We start from the raw sequence: 20,785 nt of genomic DNA on the forward strand, positions 1-20,785 counted from the left end.
TGCTTCACTAATATTCTGCATTTTAAAGCGTGAAAATTCAATGCATAAATAAACGCGAAATATAAAAAAATTCAATGCATTCAATACAAACACTTAAACGTTTTTTAGACGTTTAGGTAGCTCCCAGTAGAAAAATATCAATTCAATAGCGGCCTTTTAAAGTATTCTCACTTCAATTAATTAATTAATTCTTAATTGAGTTTAAATTAAATATTATTATGTTTTTAGGGCATGAATCTGAATTGAACAAAATGATAATGCTCACTCTGGTTATTGTTTCCGTTTTTAAAAGCGCTACATGTTGAGCCACCTCATCTAGATTTGCCATGTGACATTTTTAGCAGCAATCATTGGTCGATTTTCTAATGTTGCCATTCGGGGAGTTGTAATGAGGCTTTTTTTTGGTGCCGTGTAAGAGAAATATATATATAGATATATCGTCTAATTTAACCAATTGATACACGAACTTAAACAACAAAGCTGTAGTAACAGCTGATAATTTAGATTTTACACAGAATCTTATAGTGCGTCCAATAATTTGGCCTGGGACTTTATAATATCATTGAGATAGATATTTAAAGTATTCACGAAAATTTTAAAATAAAACTTATAATCTCTCATTTGAGTCGTGGTGGCTCAGGGAATAAAGCGTTCGCCTTCCAATGAGGTGAATCGGGTTCGAATCCCAGCGATGACTGAGCGATACGAATTCCGCCCCCTGCTTGCACCAACCACAGTGCTGACGTAAAATATCCTCAGTGGTAAACGAGTCACGGGTTAGAGTCCCCTTGCCGTCAGGCTAACCATGGGAGTCTTCGCGGTTTTCTAATCCATGTAACGCAAATGCGGATTAATTCCATCAAGAAGTCCTCCACGAACTCAAACTTTCTCCCAATACTTGATTCAGGAGTTCCCTTGTCTTCTGGATTGGGTTCAAAATGACAAGGCTGCGGAGTTGAACTTTAGTAGTGGTAAACCCATAAAATTAGGTGGATTGTTCAACGACGGTTATAAAATAAAATGAAATCTCTAATTTGCTTCCTTCCTTATTTTCCTATTTTTTAAAATTTAAATCAATTAAAATCAAGAAAGACGCGAGGAAAAATATTTCTCTTTAAACATTTATCTAGTATAATCACTTAAAAGCATATCTATTTTTAAATTACCGCATAATGGACATCCATATTTTTTTAAGAAAGATAATTTTTGCCAACTATGAATATTACTAAAGCACAAAGGGCACCTGCTCATTTATTATTTTGTATCAGTTACTTATCAGAAATCTTCTAATTTAAAGAAAATGTAAATGTATTTGTAAACGAAAAAACAATAGTTTTTATTATACCTTGAATACTACGCTTAAAAATAGATGACTTATTTGTCTCCTTCTTCAAACTTTGAAATAATTGTTTAAGTTCAATAATTTTATACAATAAACTGTTAAAATTTCTGAATCAATAAAAATAAAGCACTCCATTAGCTATTCTATCGTACGGAACAAATACTTATCAAAGTTTTTGCAGTAGCAAAAATAATTGTCTAGCTTCTATTAACAAGGAAAAAAATCGAAGAAACTATTGTTTTGTATGTCGTGTAAGTTTCCAAATCCAGCATAAAAGGACAAAATCGTCTTAAGGATTTGGATCTGAAATTTATCAGAGCTAGCTTTCGTAAGCGTAGAATAGGAGACAATTCGTTTTGTTCTGCGTTCATGTTCCTGAATGCAGAAATAGGATACACTATTCTCTTTATTGTTTGGATACGAAACTTATCAGAGTTTTTGTTATTCTATTGTATTGTTTCATATAACAAATATTTGTCAAACATTTGGATGCGAATTGAAAATTTGAATGTTGTTTTTAATACATCAGAGAAGAAATTTAATACCTTAGAGAACATTTTTATACATAAAATTTTATAATGAGTACTAAAGGATTAACAAAAAGTACATCCCTAATCAAGTACTTTTATTAGGGGAACCGGAAAGTAACGTCTTTTCGACGTTATAAAAAGTCTATATAAAAATAATATCGAGACTATATCGAGAAATATATCGAGACTATATAAAAATAATATTTTATGAGACTAAGAGACTAACAAAACTTTGTGAAGAAGAAATTTCAATCAAGTTTTGTAAAGGGCACTAGAAAGCATAGAGAACTACAGAAATTGATACAGTTGTTTTCTAACAAACCGAGAGACTTCCTAAAAAACATTTGTAATAGAACTAAGAGACCTTTTCTAATTTTAACACAAAATAAATTAATTTTCGATTTTAAATCGAGTCATTCGTGTTCCAAAATCGATTAGTGAATCGAAGCTTTAAACAGGTCGTAAAATGAGGATTCAATCATGCAATAAATAGGAACTTTAACAATTAATTGACGCAAATGGATGGGATTCCGCAGTTTTGGCTTTGCTTATGATTTATACATTTGCATTAAGGGAATTAATATGAAGTCACGCATTATTTCCTTCTAATTCTATCTTACATCTAATTTTATCTTCCTTCTATTCTACCTTGCCGAGTTTTAAAATTATTTTTATTATTTAAGTGACAGTTAGTAATAAAGCTACTAATTTACAAGATACGATACTAATTTACAAGATAAGGGTGTATCAATTGCTATTTTAATTATGTCAAGTGTTTATGATTTTAAAACCTATTTTGTGTTGTTTAAGTATTTCAAAAGGGGATTTTCTATTTAACTAATTTTCCATATAACGAACTTATTTTTGGGATATTTAGCGACTACGTTAATATATCTATAATTTTCTTGGGGGCACCTGCTCCCGAACCCCTAGGTAGTGGGCTCCTTCTCAACACTCAGCAGAAGGTCCTAGAAATAAATAAAATGCAGCTGATGAGTGACTTTAGTTTCAGTTTTAAAAATATAGGACGTCCACTAAATTATTAACCCATTTTGAACATGAATTATAGAAATTCTATTGTGGGGAGAGGAATAAGCTGCTTGCTGCTTTGTTATTAGATAAGATATAAATTTTAAAAGAATAACAAAAATATCGTGTTTAAATAAATCTTAATTACTCCACCAGATGGCGATGGGTATTGGAAAAATTGGCAGAACGTATAGTTTTCCTTTAATCGTTAGTTCTTTCCACTGATACGTTGTTCAGCCAGCGCAACTACCTAGTGGCAAAATTTGAAACTATTTAAGCGAGCTGTATTTTTTTTTTTTTTTTTTTAGAGTTTTTTTGTTATTTACACTTAAAACTAATCAGTTATTTTTCTGTCTCAAATAATAGATTTTCCTTCATTTTCGAATTTTATTTTTGTCTGACTGAAGGAGAAAGGGGAGGAAAAAAGAAGAAACACACGAATGAAAATTTCGTATTTAGAAAATTCTTTATTGACGTGTTGCATCTCTTGTTCGTTCATTAACAGTCAGAATTCTTGATAAAAGGCCTCTACCTTTTCTCCAGATCCAATTTAGGCGAGAAAAATGCTCTGTTTTAAAATTCTCTTTCCTCCGCCATTTTAAATTCCAACACTGTAATGAGCTCACACTTTATTAGTCTTCATAAGATCTTTGTGCTCTAAATGAAGGTCGGCGTCTGTAAAAATCCATTCTCGCCAAATCACCTCATTTGCATACGCCAACAACTTAAAATTCCAATCCTGACACAAAAGGCTTCATAAAAAAACAATTTAGCAATTTTTGAAGAGAGAAGAAACTCTTTGGTGAAATATTCTTACTGTTTTCCGTCCTTCAAGTCAATTTCGAATTATTTTTAGGAGCCAAGCATAATGCAGAGATATTTTCTTTACGATGGGAAAAGTTTATGCAATTAAGGGATACGCGAACTATATTTTTGCTTCTTAGCTTTCTTTAAAAGTATTGTTAGAGAGTAAGTTTCGAAAAGGAGGAAGTTTTAATTAAATATGTAACGTAGTCAAGACGTTAAATTATTCGATGATACTACATGTTTTCTCATCCTGTTTGAATTTTAATACGCTCCAGCGAGTTAACAGAATATTTTAATTTAGAATTCAAAACAGAATTACATTTTAAAAGTCTTGTTATACAATCTTGCGAATTTTTTTTTCTTCTGAAGATACTAACATAATTTTCAATTTTAGCAGGAGAATCTGTATTTATTTTTAAATACTCTCAACTATATAAGGGTTTTGTTAATTCATTTATTAATAAATTTTATTAATTCATATTATAAACGTTTTTATTCCAAAATAACTTGAAGTTAATATGGCTTATGCTTCAAGAATATATAACTGTAGAGACGAATATTAAAAAGAAAAATAATACTTTTTGTTAAGATTTTATTAAAGTAATCATAACATTTTTCGGGAATAGTAGTTTTCGACAATGTCAACCTTCATCTATGAAAAGGTACCCCAACATAGAATCTAGTTAGCATGTCTTATATGCTAGTGAATTGGAATTGTATTTTTGTAATGGTAGATACACTACAGTACTCCCCCACCAGAATTTTATCTGTGATAGAATTCGATGAACGGGATACCACTAGTTGATTCATTGCTGTTCTGTGAGAAGCCGGGAGAGCTGTATTAAGATCACCGTACTTTTTGAGTGCTGATTGTGCGAAATGTGTAAAGTTCATGGTCGTGGTCACTCCTATGTTGCCATTAGTAGTCGAGTTTATACAGTCCGACGTTGGGTGTGATGGAGACTGAGTAGCAGCAGCGCAAGGAAGTGGATAATTTTGCAGTCCCAAGTAGCAAGTCAACTATTCAATGTGGACCATCTGCCTTAGTAGGCGTGTTCAAATCGAAGAGGGAGTTTCTGTCCAGGTAGGCGTTTTTCCATCACGTCCAGGTCACCAATGTGAGGATAGTAGTTACCAACAATGTCAACCTTCATCTATGAAAAGATATCCCAACACAGAATCGAGTTAATATGCCTTATATACTAGTGAATTGGAATTGTATTTTTGTAGGGGTAGATACACTACATTTTTAAATACTCTCAACTGTATAAGGATTTAATTAGTTCATTTATTAGACGTTTTTATTCCAAAATAGCTTGAAGTTATTATAACTTATGCTTAAAGAAGATATAACTATAGAGAAGAATATTAAATAGAAAAATAATACATTTTAATATTAAAAAGAGAAATATTACTTTATTTAACATTTTACAATTCTTGTTATACCATCTTACGAATTTTGTTTTCTCTAAAGATACTAACATAAATTTCAATTTTAACAGAAGAATCTGTATTTATTTTTAAATAACCTCAACTGAGTTTTATTAATTCATTTATTAGACGTTTTTATTCCAAAATAACATGAAATTATCACGGCTTGTTGCTTAAAGAAGATATAACTATGGAGTCGAATATTAAATAATTATGTTTTAGAAACGCGCTTTAAAAAAATTAATTGAAATAAAAAAAAATAAGTAAAAAAAAATTGTGATCGTTTTATTAAGATCACTGGTTACTCTTTGGTTAAATGTTTTTCCTTTTTGGATTGACTCCGTTAAACGCCACAACATTTCAAATCATGGGTTGCAAAAAACTGTCTCCATTGATGTTTGTCGTCGGATTGGTTTTCAAATCCTGGCTTTATACGTGTTTCAAGAAGTTACAAAATACTTTTCCTTCTTAAAGTATACATATTTATATTAAAATCACCGTGAAGACAGTAATTATAAGTTAATAATAAAAAGAATTTAAAAAAATTTTAAATTATTATTGTGTAAATACATTAAGAATGACTGCTGGTGAAAATAAAAATAAAAAAAGAATTCTAAAAAAAGTATCAAACAGCAGCGGTCGCTTTAGCAACGCATGCAATGATGACGCATGCGCACTGTTTGCTATTGCTCTTGGAGATAATTGAAAGGTGTGGTGACGTCTGACGTCTAAAGTGCGCACGCCATAAAACTCAAAACAAGATCCATTTTGCCCATTTTTGAAAAATTGACTGAGAAATAAAAAAGATATGCGTGGTTTGCTGTGTTTGAATGAGCAAATAATTTTTTCCCAACCAAGATTCAAAATTAGTTGCGAAGTTATTTAACTGGTGGTGCTTTTAACAGAGAAAAGTATAAAATGATATTTTTAGAATTCGCACTATAATTTTGAGACAGCAGCAAGCCACAGTCTGAAAACAAAACTGAAAGATGGCTTTGAAGGAAAAGTAGTTGTAAATATTCATGTTTGAACGGTTAAACATGCTGCAAAAATTATTGCTTCACAGTCTGCTCAGTTGCAGCTCCATCTTTTAGGGAATTTCATAACTAGTTTTAAAATTTTGTGGGAATAAGCAATATTAAAAAAAAAAAAAATTTGTAAGTCATTTCCTACTTAGGTTAACAAAAAAAATTTTTTTAATTGCTTCTTATTAAATAATTATAATTTTTCTCAAATATCAAACTAAAATTAATTAATTAAATTTAATGCATGAATTAATATTTGAAAATATTGTATTAACATCAATTGTCATTCATTACAAGTTAAAAAAATGTATTTTATCTTGAGTGGATGAATAATTAAGTATTTTATCAACGATTAAAAACTTGAACAAGATATAGGGAGAGTGTGAAATAATAGTAGGAATTAAATAAAATTAAGCTTTCCTAAACAGTAAACTGTAGCCATCGTTATTTTTGAAATAATTTTTTTTTTGAAACACCGCAGAGCTATTACTTCTATAATTATAAATGAAATGCATCTACCTCATCTTGCAATTCATCTTTGAGAAATTAAAATAGCATATTTTGATGACAGACCAAAACACATAAATTGCTTTGATTTCTTAGAAAATACTTTCAATCTTAGTATAATTTTCCAATTTAAACTGTTCTTTTGACTTACAGAAATAAACTCTAGAATAAAAATACAACACATCCTGATACGGTAGTCCTCACAATCAAAACATTCGAGCATAAACTTCGAATTTTGTTTACAAACAACCCCTTTTTTTTCATTTCTTAAGATTTTCAACAACAACTACAGTACTTGAATAATGCATAAAAAGCAAGAATGCAAATTCTAGCGATAAGTTTGCCTTTTCAATGCTTTGAAAAACTGCACAATCGGAATTTCCTTTTTTTTCCCATTTATTTATTTTTTCCTAAAGAAAAAAATGTTTTCCTTTTCTGATATAACTTTTATTCGGAATTGTGTCCCGAAGAAAAATAAAGTACATATTTTCTTTGACAGCAAAAACAAAATAAGTCTGAATTGCGTTAAGGGCTATAAAATGAAATGAAAGGAAGAGATGAATCAGCATAAATTGGGAGGGCGGATATAAATGAGTTTTGGAATTGCTAATAACAAACGGAGAAATTCTACGAACTGAAAATTCCTAATAATAGTCAGTGCTTATAAATTTTATTAAACGATTTAATTTATATTTACTTTTTTCAATAAAATGAACAATCTAATTTTGAGTGATAAAGAGAAAGCTTATGTATGTATTTGAAAAGTGTTAAAATTTTCCATTTTTTCTCATTTTTGCGAGGAATATTTTTTTCACATTAAAAGAAACGAAAGGAACATTCTTCATATATTCGAATAAAATTTTCCTTTTTTCCTCATTTTTGCTCGAAATATTTCTTGTGCATTAAAAAAAAAAAAAAAAACGAAAGGAACATTTTTGACAAATTCGACTAAAATATTAAAGTTTTTCTCATTTTTGCTAGATATATTTTTTGCACATTAAAAAGAAAAACGAAAGAAACATTCTTCATATATTATACTGGAAAATATAAAGTTTAAAAAAAAATGTCACCTAAATATTAAATTAGATTTTGAATGTGATGCTAAATTTAGAATATTTGATACGAGTAAAAGTCTGTGATCATACTATACGGAAAATAATTTTAAATTGAATTTACTGTTTTGGAATAAAAATATCGAGTGCTTTGTAGACATTTTATTAATAATGATTCTTGTTATTGTTTGTTTAAAGACATTTTATTTAAATGGATCATATAGAAAAATTTCCATAAATTATTCGATTATACCTTAACTTACAACATCGAAAATAAAGTTATCTTGTCATAAGTTCCTAAAACTATTTTTTAAATAAGTGGAGGAATCGTATTTTTTATCATTTAATTCAAATTCAGCTACAATATTATAGGTATTGGAATGTTTCGATTTCAAAGAGGGAATCATTTGTACCTATTACGCTATTAAAAGCATTTAAGGAATTCCATGGCATACGTCAACAGCAACAAGAAATTCCATGAAATTGGAATCACTAGAAAATCACTAAATTTCTTATGTAGATAAGTTGATAAGTCGAAAAGATGTATTATGAAGTTTCAATCGAAGTGTTTTTTTTTTTTTTTTTTTTGTTGGTTTGTTTCTCTACTCGGCTATATGATTTATTTCTGTTTACAAACCTTTTGCTGTACAATTCTAGTTTTTTTTTATTTTTTTTTATTTCGTTCTATGAATTAGTGCTATTTCAGTTAGCTATACAACAGATTGGCCCAGTGTAGAATGGTGCAATGAATAAAAAAAACATATTTAATAAGAATTAAATTTAATAAATGTAAGCAACTAAAAACGAAGAATAATGATGGTGTAATATTTGTTAGGCTACCTTCTGTGATATTGTGACAATAGGCCATCCATTCTGGTGAGCTGCCTGCCAAACAGTGATACATGATCAGAATTATAGTAAATGATTACAGCGTCCTCCGTTGGTCAATCAGAAATTCGTATCACCATTCACAGTGCCCAGCACGATCCGCTAATTTACAATCCAACGATCTTCAACGACTCTCTCTCTTTTTCCTCTTGGCTGTAGTCGGATCCATACATGCTCTTAAAATTTGCTACCTAAACTAAAGAAAAAAAAAATTTTTTTAATGCTAAGCAGGAGCTAAGGTCGTTAAAAAACACTGAATAGGAAAATCGTGCTCTGGTTGTTAATATTTTGTATTTGATTGCGTTTGCGGGTTTGCGTGGTTCGTATTACGAGCACATGAAAATAATGCTGATCTAATTTTAGATAAACAACAACAAAAATAATGAATAGCGGATTAATTATTAATTATGAGTTTATTGACAACAGCGCATTGGTCTATCTCTAGACGCAATGATATCCAACAAGGAAGTAACTTTTTTCTAATTAATGTAGGTGGCGCTACTATTACTACATTCATACCGGCTTCAACACTGGTTTGCTCATGAAGGGGTTTTCCTCTGGGAGTGTATTTACTGTTTAAAATTATATTATGGGGTTATTGGTTGCACTTGAATATTTCCTTCTCTCTAGTTAAAATCGTACATAAATATATATATTATTGTATTGTAATATATTGTATTATATTGTAATTGTATTGTATTGTAATATAAATTGTATATTATTGTAAAAAAAAAGCAACTTAATAAGAATCATTGCGACTAATGAAGGCATAATCAGCTCTTTTAATGTAATAAAAAACTACCATTTCTTAGTATTCAAGGCGTAAAATACAATGGTTGTCATTCTGAATTCCATCATCAATGCTGTTAGCAATGCCTGTCATTTTGAACTACTGAAACTATTAATGACGTAATTAATTTTTTTTTTAATTTCTTTTAAGAAGCAGGTACTGGTGTCTATATATATATAGACACCAAAGCGCACACACACACACACACACACATGTATATATATATGACGTCCGGTGGCTGAGCGCTGTCGTGCCACAGGTCCCTGGTTCGATCCTCGGGTCAATTGGTTAATTTAGACGATATATTATATAAATATAGAATATTTATTATATGAAGCATTATATTGGTATATTATAATAACTGGACCAAACTATTAGATGCATTGTAGTTTTTTAATGACTACATGATTTGCACGAGTTTATGTGTAATACTTTTATATTTAAACATACATGTAATGGGTTTTTATTTAGGAGATTTCTTATATAATACCTATTTGTATTTATTTTTACGTATTGCATTACAAATGTTAACCAATGGATACACGAACGTAAACAAGTGCAAACCGGTTTCAGCCGTATAAAAACAATAAAGCTGTATAGTATCATCTGATAATTAAGATTTTTCATGGAATCTTAAAGTGCGTCTAAAAATTTAGCCACGGTCTGTATATTAAACGATTTTCATTTGTGTTAATTACGATGTTTTCAACGTTATTTGTCCAACCTTTATAGGGACATAATATATTGCAATAAACCTAAAATTATAATTTAATCACGTCAACTTTGCTTTTAACACGTTATTAATGACATCAACGTGGTTTTATACTTTCGGCATTATCCACGCTGTTGCAATTCATTTTCAGTTTTACAATTGGAACAATCCGCAACATCCACCAAAAACTCTCCGGATATTTAAAAAAAAAAAAAGAACAAAAAAATCGCAGAAAGAGGCGGGAATACAACAAAATTCTATTCTTTCTCGTTAAATGAATTGGGGAGCAGTTTAGATTAATGTTATAAAACAACGAAAATAATCTCTGCTTCGTAATTCAGAGATAAATGGAAACAAAAAGAGAACTTCTCTCAGGAAAATGGCGGGAAAGGGGAAAAAAAGAACACAATTCGAACAAAAGACGAGTGAAGTGTCGTCCCAAAGTGCGAATTCACGAAGAGACAGATGATTCTTGGCAAAGAACCAAAGGGGAGGGGGGAGGCAATGCCAGCTTCCGATTGGGGAGCACAATGGACCCTTCATCCATCTAGAGGAGCGACCATCTTGGCAATTAGAGTCTTGGTGAGGAGGGATTCGAACGAATACTCCTCCTCCTTTTCTTGGGTGATGTCTTGATTTCTTTCTTGGATGCCCTTAAACTGTGTGGGTACTTTAGCTGTTATTCTCAGATTTCTTACCAACTGATGATGATTTTGTGATGGGCGCTGGTCTGTGAAATTACAGGGTTTTGCTAGGATCTATATTTGGTTCCCGGATTTAGCTTCGTTTTTCCCTCTTGCTGCATCTCTGGAGGCTGCAGTGGAACATTCGAACGAATGTTATCAAAAATGTGGTGTTTTGATGATAGATATTGACCATAATAAATAGAAATATGCTGTTATTTACAGTAAAGTGATGTAAGCTACTCATTTTATTGGAAAAAAATTGTTAAAAATGACTAATGTCTGGTCGGAGCGATCTGAAGGTGACCTTCAACTTAGCATCAAAGTGAGACCTCTTTTAAGGGGGTTGATATTGTTCAGGCTTAGGTTTTTTAAAATGACGATGACAAATAATAGATAATTATTTTAATAAAGTATAAAAGTATGTTACTGTGAATGACGGAAATGGGTAATTGGTGACTTCTACCGGAGAATGTTGACAATCACGTTTTGGTAAATGCCACTGATCTTTTGATTAATACTACTTCAACCACTGTCTTTTAATTCAAACTTGTACCCACTATCATTTTTGCAGATTTTGAAACCACGCAGTTTTTCGATCAGTACTCGAACCAGTGATATTTTTATAAGCACACCCATCGTTTGATTAGTACTTGAACCACAGTCTTTTTAATCAAACTCGAACCCAACCTCATTTATTCCGATTTTGAATCCACGCACTTTTTTGATCAGTACTCGAACATACAGTTTTTTTATTGGTACACCTATCTTTTGATTAGTACATGAACCACAGTCTTTTTATTCAAACTCGAACCCACTATGATTTTTTCAGATTTTGAAAAAACACTTTTTTTTATCAGTCTGCAAATACAAGGATGTCTTTATTTTATTTTATATCCGTCGTTGAAAAACTGACCCAATTTTGGGTTTTCGACTACTAATGTTCAACTCCGTCGCCTTGTCATTTTGAACCCAATCCAAAAGACAAGGAAACTCCTCCATCAAGTAATGGGAGAAATTTCCTTTCTTGGAGGACTTATTTGATGCAACTAACCCGCATTTACGATACACGGAGAGGAAAACCACGAAGACCTCCAACGGTTGGCCAGAAGGCTGGGGGATTCTAACCCATGATCTGTCTAACCCTGAGGATATTTCACGTCAGCACTATGGTGGGTACGAACCGGATGCAGAATTCGTATCGACCAGCTATCGCTGGGTTCGGACCCGGGTCACCTCATTGGGTTCGTACGAAACCGCGTCTTCAGTACAGACTCTCATCGCTTAGCGTTGCTGGCAAATAAAATACTAATTTCCAACTTTCCTTTTTCTTACCTTTGTAAATTTGTTCATTTATTGGTGGTTGTTGACTTCCACTGGAGAAAGCTGACGATCATATATGTCAAAATTATATACTAGGTCTAGTTGAATGCCACTGCCCGTTATACCCTTCACGCATGTTCTTTTAAGGCTTAGTGCCACTGCCCGGTATACATTTAATCTGTACTCCGATCACTGATGTTTCTTCTAATATGTCTTCAGCAGATATTAAAATATCGAATAAATATAATAATATCAACAACTACATTAATATCAAAGCGAATGTAACAAACATTTTGAACATTCTCCAAAGTGACTTTGTGATTGTTGCCATTCACCGGTAAAATTCGAAATTCTCTTGATTTCGGTAATTCGCTGAAATATATATANAAGTTTGCAAGGCTATATATATATATATGACATATAAGCTAATGTAAATTTCATGTGATTACTAATTGTTCTGAGGCCCGCAATTTCTGAAGGCTTTATAAAAATTCCACAAAGCAAAATGTAGTGCTTATTATTTATTTTAAATTAGAAAGAAAATTGTAGAGAATTTCTTAATATCTATATAAAAACTGCGATTTTGTTTGAAAGTTGGTCTTACAATATTCTCCGAAATATATAAAATTGAGGCTTTTTCTGCCCTGGATGTAGTTGTCTTTTTCCTCCGTTGCACTGCAGTTTTCATGGATCTAGCATAGACATCACACATTATCGAAATGTAAGATTGAGATCGACATTATATAAAGTTGCTTCTCAAACAAATATTTTGAATTATATCAAGTTTGTATGGCTAGAGAACATGTTGCGAGGTGTGTCTGTATCAAGTTTCCTTCGGCAGGAGGACATGTTGCAATGTGGGTCTGTATCAAGTTCGTATGGCTGAAGAACATGTTGCAATGTGGGTCTATGTGAAGTTTGTATGACTGGAGAACATGTTGCAATGTGGATCTGTATCAAGTTTGCATGACTGGAGAACATGTTGCAAAGCGGATCTATATGAAGTTTAACGGCTGAAGAACATGTTGTAATGTGGGTCTATGTGAAGTTTGTAAGACTGGAGAACATGTTGCAATGTGTGTCTGTATCAAGTTTGCATGACTGGAGAACATGTTGCAAAAAGTGGATCTATATGAAGTTTGTATGGCTGGAGAACATGTTCCAAAGTGGGTCTGTATCAAATTTGCATGGCTTGAGGACATATTGCAATGTGGGTCTGTATGAAGCTTGTATGGCTGGAGAACATGTAACAAGGTGGGTCTGTTTGAAGTTTGTATGGCTGGAGAACATGTTGCAAGGTGGGTCTGTATGAAGTTTGCATGACTTTGTTTCTTTCCTCCAAGCCCTGAGCATCTGGAGAACATGTTGCAAAGTGGGCTGTATCAGGTTTGCATGACAGGAGAACATGTTGCAAGGTGGGTCTGTATGAAGTTTGCATGGCTGGAGAATATATTGCAAGAAGGATCTGTATGAAATTTGTATGGCTGGAGAACATGTTGCAATGTGGGTCTGTATCAAATTTGCGTGGCTGGAGAACAAGTTGCAATGTTGGTGTGTATGAAGTTTGCATGGCTAGAGCACGTGTTGCAAGGTGGGTCTGAATGAAGTTTGAATGGCTGGAGAACATGTTGCAATAAGGGTCTGTATCAAATGGCTGGATAACATGTTGCAGTGTGGTACTGTATGAAGTTTGCAAGGCTGGAGAACATGTTGTAATGTGAGTTTATATCAAATTTGTGTGGCTAGTTGTAATGTGGCAAGTTGCAATGTTGGGTATCAAGTTTGTAAGGCTGGAGAACATATTGCAAGGTGGGTCTTTTCCCCCATAAAACACAGATAAATTAACAATAGGGTTATGCTCATTGCCTGTAATAATTTCTAAGAATATTTAAAAAATTAATAACCGTCTAATAGTACTTATTTTTTACAGATCTTTTTGATGATTTCGCTGATGAAATCCGACCAATAGGTAAGTGTTTGATTTTGAAGTCTCATTATAAACACAATAATTATTTCTGACTTTTGCATGCTTTTTTTGTCTCTTTGTCTTTGAATTATTTTTCAAATTATAATTGAAAAAAGAACACTTGAAAAAAAAACGTTCTCCATATTAAAATTTCTTTGTCTATTCTTTGTGTTAAGGAACAATATTTAATACTTTTCTGTTAAGCAAATGATACCCTTAAGCAAATGAAACTTTTAAAGGAAGGAATTGAAACGAAACAGAAATAAATTGCAATATAGATTTTTTTTTACCACAATTATTTACCTATTAATTTCTAAAAACGTTAATTACAGCTTTAATATTATGCATTATTTTTATTTTATTTTAAAAGAAAATTGTTAAAGTTAGAACCACGCTGATACAAATTAATTATGACTATTGCCTGATTTTAGTTACTGGAAGTTTAGATTATACGAAGTACCGAGAGAAATAGTGAAACAAAGATCTCTAATCCAAATTTTTAAGTCATTGTCTGCTTTGGTAACTAAAAGTTTGGATTAAACGAAGTTCCGAAATCAAAACAAAGATTGAACTATTAAGGACAAAAATCTACTCAGGATACAGAACGCTTCAATTGTTCGAATTCTGTTTGATTTGGACCAATTGCCAGCTTTGGCAACTAAAAGCTTGGATTATGCGAATTTTCGAGAAAAATAGAAAAGCAAATATTTCTTATCCAAACTAATTAGGATCGTTATCTGCTTAGGTTATTACAAGTTTGCATAAAACGAAGTTCCAATATAAATTAGAAAAAAATCATAAAGAGAGGATTTATAATAAAATAATAAGATTATTTTTTTTTTGCTCTATGCACTGTTTTATTATTTTCTTCATTTTGTGTCAGATGTAGTTTAAAGCAGCATACAGTTCTGTGGTATTTACTATTGTGAATAGATAAAGACTTCTACCATTATACTATTTAAATATTATACACTTCTTTACCCCCTTGGTAGTATATATGTTTGCTTAAAGAATTTGTTAAAGCATGTTGTTATTTACTCTCTGAATGTTTTAATTAACCTATTCTTTTTCAAAATGTAACTGTAGTGTATTTTCATTCCCCCCTGCCATGAAAACAATTCTATTTATTTCTCAAAGCAAATAAATCGGAAAAAGAAATTACACAAAAATATAGCAGACAAACTTAATAATATCCGTTGCTAAGTAACAACGAATGCTTTGATTTTTCTCATAATTGTGACTCTTGATTGAAAAATAAGCGAAATTTTACAGAGTGTTCTTTGTAATTGACAGAATTTTAAACGTTGCATTGACGAATTTGCATCAGTTTCGTCAACATATGATACTACTAACTGTGAAACAATGTTTTTAATGTAGCCACTATTTGCAGCAATGACGTAGAGAATTCTGAGTACAGAATTAATTGCCACCCGTGCAAATATTTTAGTTGGAATGGGCTAAAATAAAGCAAAAAAACTTCGTTTTATATTTTTTTTTAAAATTAGCAACGCCATCTGTTATCAGATTTTGTAACTAATTGCGATACTGGGTGAGAGAAGTGTATTGTTAGCAATGCAAAATGCAGCAAACCGTGCATTTTTATTTCTGTCTTTATTTTTATAAAGTTATTCTTAAAATCATTGGTCAGTTTTAGGATATCCGAATGAGAGAGCTAAGGCAGTTGAGTTTCAAAGTTGTAAAAATAATTCTTATTTAAAGTGTTAACAAAAAAATCAATCTCGTTAACAAACATGTGTTAACACTACATCGACAAAACCTTACTATAACATTGGACATGTATACGTTAAGTGTAATAATACTGAAATAGGAGTAATTGCGAGCTGTTTTAACCTTTTTATCCAGTCAGGTCTAATTTGACTCATATCGTTAAAAATAGTTCATAAAATTAAATGCGAAAGCAAAAGCACAATATTTTGGGGAACAGGAACACAAATCACGCGATCTATATAATTTTCGAAAATAATTTTTATTTTATAACAGATGAGTTTAAAAACCATTAATGATCTAAAATGAAAAAAGAAGAAAAAGTTCCTTTAGAGGGGATATTCTCAATTTCTCTTCTCTAATGGAACACTAAATAATTCTTTTAGAAAAACTCAAAATTAATAAAGAAAGTTCAGAAAATTAATAAATAAAGTTCCTTAGCAGCTGTGAGCATACTAACTAAAGAAAGACTACTAATTAATTTGGAAATAATTAATTTGGGAATGAAATTCATTGTTTATCCATATCCATCAAATCCATTGTTTTATCCATAGAAGTCTTAAAATTAGGTCAGATAGTTGAATTCGCCAGGTTTGAAACGGCTTCTAGAGTCTTTAGCTGAATTTGTTTTTGGCTTACGATGAAATCGAATAAAATCGAAGAACTGATATGAATTTTGAGAAACGTAATTATTTATTCTTAGCTGTGATTATTCTGTTTTGAGTTGAATAGTACGATCATCAATGCTGATGCAATTATGTGTAAATTTATGTCGTTTTTGTAATTTATTATCGTTATTGGGAGAAAAAGAATGTATGTATTTTTCAAATTTTGCTCTTCTTTTTATTATTTGAATTTCGCTTAAAATAATCGAAAAATAAAATAAAATAATCGTAAAAAATAAAATAATCGAATCTTAAAATAATCGCTTCATAAAAATAATCGAAATATTAGATAAATTGTGGATTTATTGGAACAATAATCACAGGTTCCAAAAACCACTTTAGATAAATTGCAGATCTATTGGAACAATAATCACAGGTTCCAAAAATCACTTTAGATAAATTGCGGATTTATTGGAACAATAATCCCAGGTTGGAAAAATAATAATCACTGCGAATTAAATAAATAAATAAATAAAATGTTTTCACTGTTTCAGATACAAATAACTTATTTGCAAGCAGTTTTGAATATTTTTTGGCACTTTTCCCTAGGAGTGCCAAAAACTATCCTCCTAATTCACCGTCCGCTGACTCTGACACTGATTAAGTATGTCACATGAGAAAAGCGAAGCAAAACAGAGACAGAATGCCGGGATATGTCACGCTTTAAGTGTCACTAGCAAACTACTGTGACGAAATTAATTAAAAGAGAAGCAACTTAATCTGTCAGATTTCGTGAAAGGACTCTTTTAAATTTCTCAAATAAATATTTTAGTTCCATGCGAGGTATTAATACATTCTTTTGTTTCAATTATGATACACTAATGTAGTGTCTCAACCCTAAACTTCGCCAAAAATATTTTTATTTTTTACTATTATTTATTAGGAAAATGGTTGCTGAAATGGCTTTTCATGTCCAAGCACATTTTGACGAAATTAAACTTCACATCATAATCACAAATAGTCGTAAGAATCATTAAAAAATGTAATGTAAGCAATAATATAAAAGCAATACAAGATCAAATAAAAAAGCAGAAGATAATTTTTAAATTTCTTAGATTCTTTACAATCTGTAGTGTGATCCTGATTGGTTGTGGAATCGCGGCAGTTGTTTACGCCTACGACTGTTCTTTCCATTCTATTTCGAGTAAGCCAAGCCCAACAAGTATCGATTCTCTTAAGCGATGCATTCTATATTCTCTTACACAGATTTCAATTTTTTTCACTATATTTATATCTTATTTACGTAACGCAAAGAAAAGCACGAATCCTTGTAGAACATAAATAAACTAACAATGCAACAAATAATAAATCCAAGTTAAACAAAAAACGTGGAAAGAATTATATTTTAACAAATTCGATGTACGATACGGTGTTGTATTTAATTAACTTCACGCTAATTAACATTCCAGCTTATTATGAGAAACTTAGCCCGACTTTAACACGCCATTTTGCTTATAAACGATCAGCTTGGGCTGACGTCATAGGTTTAAGGTGTGGGTAACCATGATTTTCTTCTTCTTGAAATTCAAGTGTCCAATTGTTTTCAAGACTGAGATTTCATCAGTGGGTATGTTTAAAGTTTTTCATAATATTCCAAAATATTTTTATGTTTATTTTACAATTTAACTAACAATTAACTTATTTTGCAATTGGGTTCCTGCGCTTGAAGAAGAATATTACGGATACCCATACATAGAACCTATGACGTCGGCTGATAAGCAAAATGGCGTATTAAAGTTTCACTACATAAGTTAGAATGTTAATAAACGATTAGTTAGTTAAATACGGAGTCGTGTCATGCACATCGAATAGTTGAAATATAATTCTTCTTTTACTTAACTTAGATTTATCATTTGTTTATGTATTTTATTGTAACTGTGACATATTTTCGTTTTGTGTACAACTTCAATGCATAATTAGTTTGTTCCACACGGCTTCGTGTCTGTCTTTGTTATAAGTCTCAATGTAAATATAGAGTGAAATCTTTGTGAAGGAATGTATGACTAAAAAGAGTTAATGCGCGACTTACTCGAAATAGGAACAGTTGCTAACCTAAACAACGTTTCCACAACCTATCAGGATCGGGATACCCTCACTACGTCATCCCATTGTCAAATGTTTCGTCAACAAGTGAAATTCTTTTTGTTCATTTCTTTGTACTGAGTTGCATATCTTGTGTACTTAAGGTCAATTTTTTTTTTCAAATGGAAAGAATTTTTTTTTCCATCTAGGTAATTGCTCGTTTCGTTATGATTAACAAACATGTTAAGAAAATGCTCTTACATAAAGCTAAAATAATTGTATGTTTTGAAACCTAAAAGTTCTGTGCTTTTGTAGACAATATTGACGTTTAAGATGAAATAAACAATGATCAATGAGAATCAATTACTGGGGTTGGAGAAAGGATTCCTCTTTTAGTTAAACAAAAAAAAAGGAAATAATACTACACAAATAGAAGAAATAATAATATTTTTGTGTAGAAGAAACAAAATGGCTTTGAGTTTATGCTTAATTTTTCAGCATTAACTTATATTTACGCCATTTTTATATCTTCGAGTGTTTCCAGTTTGATTGATGAAGCTAGTATTTTATATTTTTCTAAATAGAACTGCAAACTAAATCAATTTGTGTGCTGTAAGTTGTTTATGGAACAACCAAGAACACTGACGTCATTAACTAATTCTGATTGCAACACAGAATAGTTATTAAATATTCAACCTTTCTCCAAGTCAAAAAATATAAGCTTTTCAAAAGCTTATAAAAGCTTTTATAAAGAAATTGCGATTTTTAAATTCTGCAATATTTTTGCATATCTTAAGCATGCTTTTTTTGTTCACTCATGATCTTCGTTGGCAGCTCTTTCAATAAGTCCTCCTCCATATTTCAGACAAATAAATTATCAATTTTACTCGACAGAGAGATTAATCTTTCTGCAGGAAATTTGAGAAATACTTTATGTTGTTCAAAAAATACTTCCAGCTGTGCATGGTTCGATCCCCTGTGACGGCCGCTGTAGAATTCAGGGGCAGGATCATTTTTTTTTATTCCCCAGAAGATTTTGCCATTCTGATGCCTTTCAAAGCATGATGGATGGAATTACCATTCAAAACGTCTCTCGAATTTTAAGTTTTTATGTTGTTGCATTCTTTAGTTGAGAAAGAACCTCGATTTAGTTTTTTTCATTTTAACCCTTAAATGACAACTCATTGGTTGAAACATTATTATGGTTAAAATTGGGGGAGGGATCTATCGACAATGCCAACCTTTATCTATCAAAATATACCCCAAGATTGATTCGAGTTAGCATGTCTTATATACTAATGAATTTGGATTTAATAATCGTTGTGGTAGTTTTGCCACAATACTCCCCCACCAGAGCTTTATTTGTGATAGAATTCAATGAACGGATATTTGCCGTATTTGCGAAAGTCCTGAAGAGCTGTATTAAGTTCACCAGATTTTGAGCACATGTGGTCAGAACTAAATTAAATTCACAAAGTTTTCAGCGCCTGTCGGGAGAACTGTATTAAGTTCACGGTTAAGTGTATAGCCTCTGCTGTGTTGCTTTTAACAGAGGAGAGTGTCGAGAATTCAGTTGCGTGTAATGGAGACTGAGAAGCAACAGCGCGAGGAGGACAATGACGCAATCACAAACAGCAAGTCAACTGTTCAATACGGAATATCCATCGAAGAAGGCATGATCATATCACGTCCGGGTCACCAATGTGGGAAAACGATATTTTGAGAATACCAACCTCACTTGCAAATAATTTGAAATTTTAGGAAATAATATTTATACTGTTGTTTAATATTCTCCGTTTTCAATGGGTAATAGAAATCCAATTAGCAACTTTGTCAAAACCAAAATGTGCTCTTATTTTTTATTATAAATAATGCGAATCTTTAAATTTAATTTGTAAGGATTTTTCGCCAAAACGGAATGAATTTTAACTGCCATAAATTTCCTTAAGTTAAAACAATACTCAGATCTTAAACAATAAATAACAACATTTTGAAGCAAAAAATAAACTTGAAAAAAAAAAAGATTTAGCTTGATAGAACTAAAGACAGCATAACAAAGTAAACGAGTATTTAAGTTAAAAAGTTTAAATCATTATTTACATTTATTTCACACTTTTAATTGGTAATTAAAATGGACTTTAGCTTGTCAACCAATTTTCCTAAACTTTTTTATTAATTTTCCTGAACTTATACGTGTGATTATTGTTGTTAAAAAATTTTCTTCCATTAATATTGAGACCCAGTAGTTAAGATTTTACAGATCGTACTCGTAATATATATATATATAT

General features: G+C 31.3%; 2 protein-coding genes and 1 long non-coding RNA gene across 3 annotated transcripts in view; 1 reads left to right on the forward strand and 2 right to left on the reverse strand.

Annotated features, from left to right (window-relative positions):
* LOC122272569 (uncharacterized) overlaps nt 1-20,785 on the reverse strand; it is a 568,266-nt gene that overhangs the window by 115,415 nt on the left and 432,066 nt on the right. The gene's annotated exons all lie outside the window — the stretch shown is intronic.
* LOC122271535 (uncharacterized) overlaps nt 1-20,785 on the reverse strand; it is a 162,185-nt gene that overhangs the window by 94,801 nt on the left and 46,599 nt on the right. The window lies entirely within an intron of this gene.
* The window catches only part of LOC107447300 (disintegrin and metalloproteinase domain-containing protein 11), a 195,358-nt gene that overhangs the window by 71,377 nt on the left and 103,196 nt on the right, over nt 1-20,785 (forward strand). The window contains exon 2 of the mRNA XM_071185601.1: nt 14,050-14,088. Within this exon, the coding sequence (XP_071041702.1) occupies nt 14,050-14,088 (39 nt within the window). The remainder of the gene's footprint in view (nt 1-14,049; nt 14,089-20,785) is intronic.

Source organism: Parasteatoda tepidariorum, chromosome 9, assembly GCF_043381705.1.
Source record: "Parasteatoda tepidariorum isolate YZ-2023 chromosome 9, CAS_Ptep_4.0, whole genome shotgun sequence".
In the NCBI taxonomy this organism is placed as follows: Eukaryota; Metazoa; Arthropoda; class Arachnida; order Araneae; family Theridiidae; genus Parasteatoda; species Parasteatoda tepidariorum.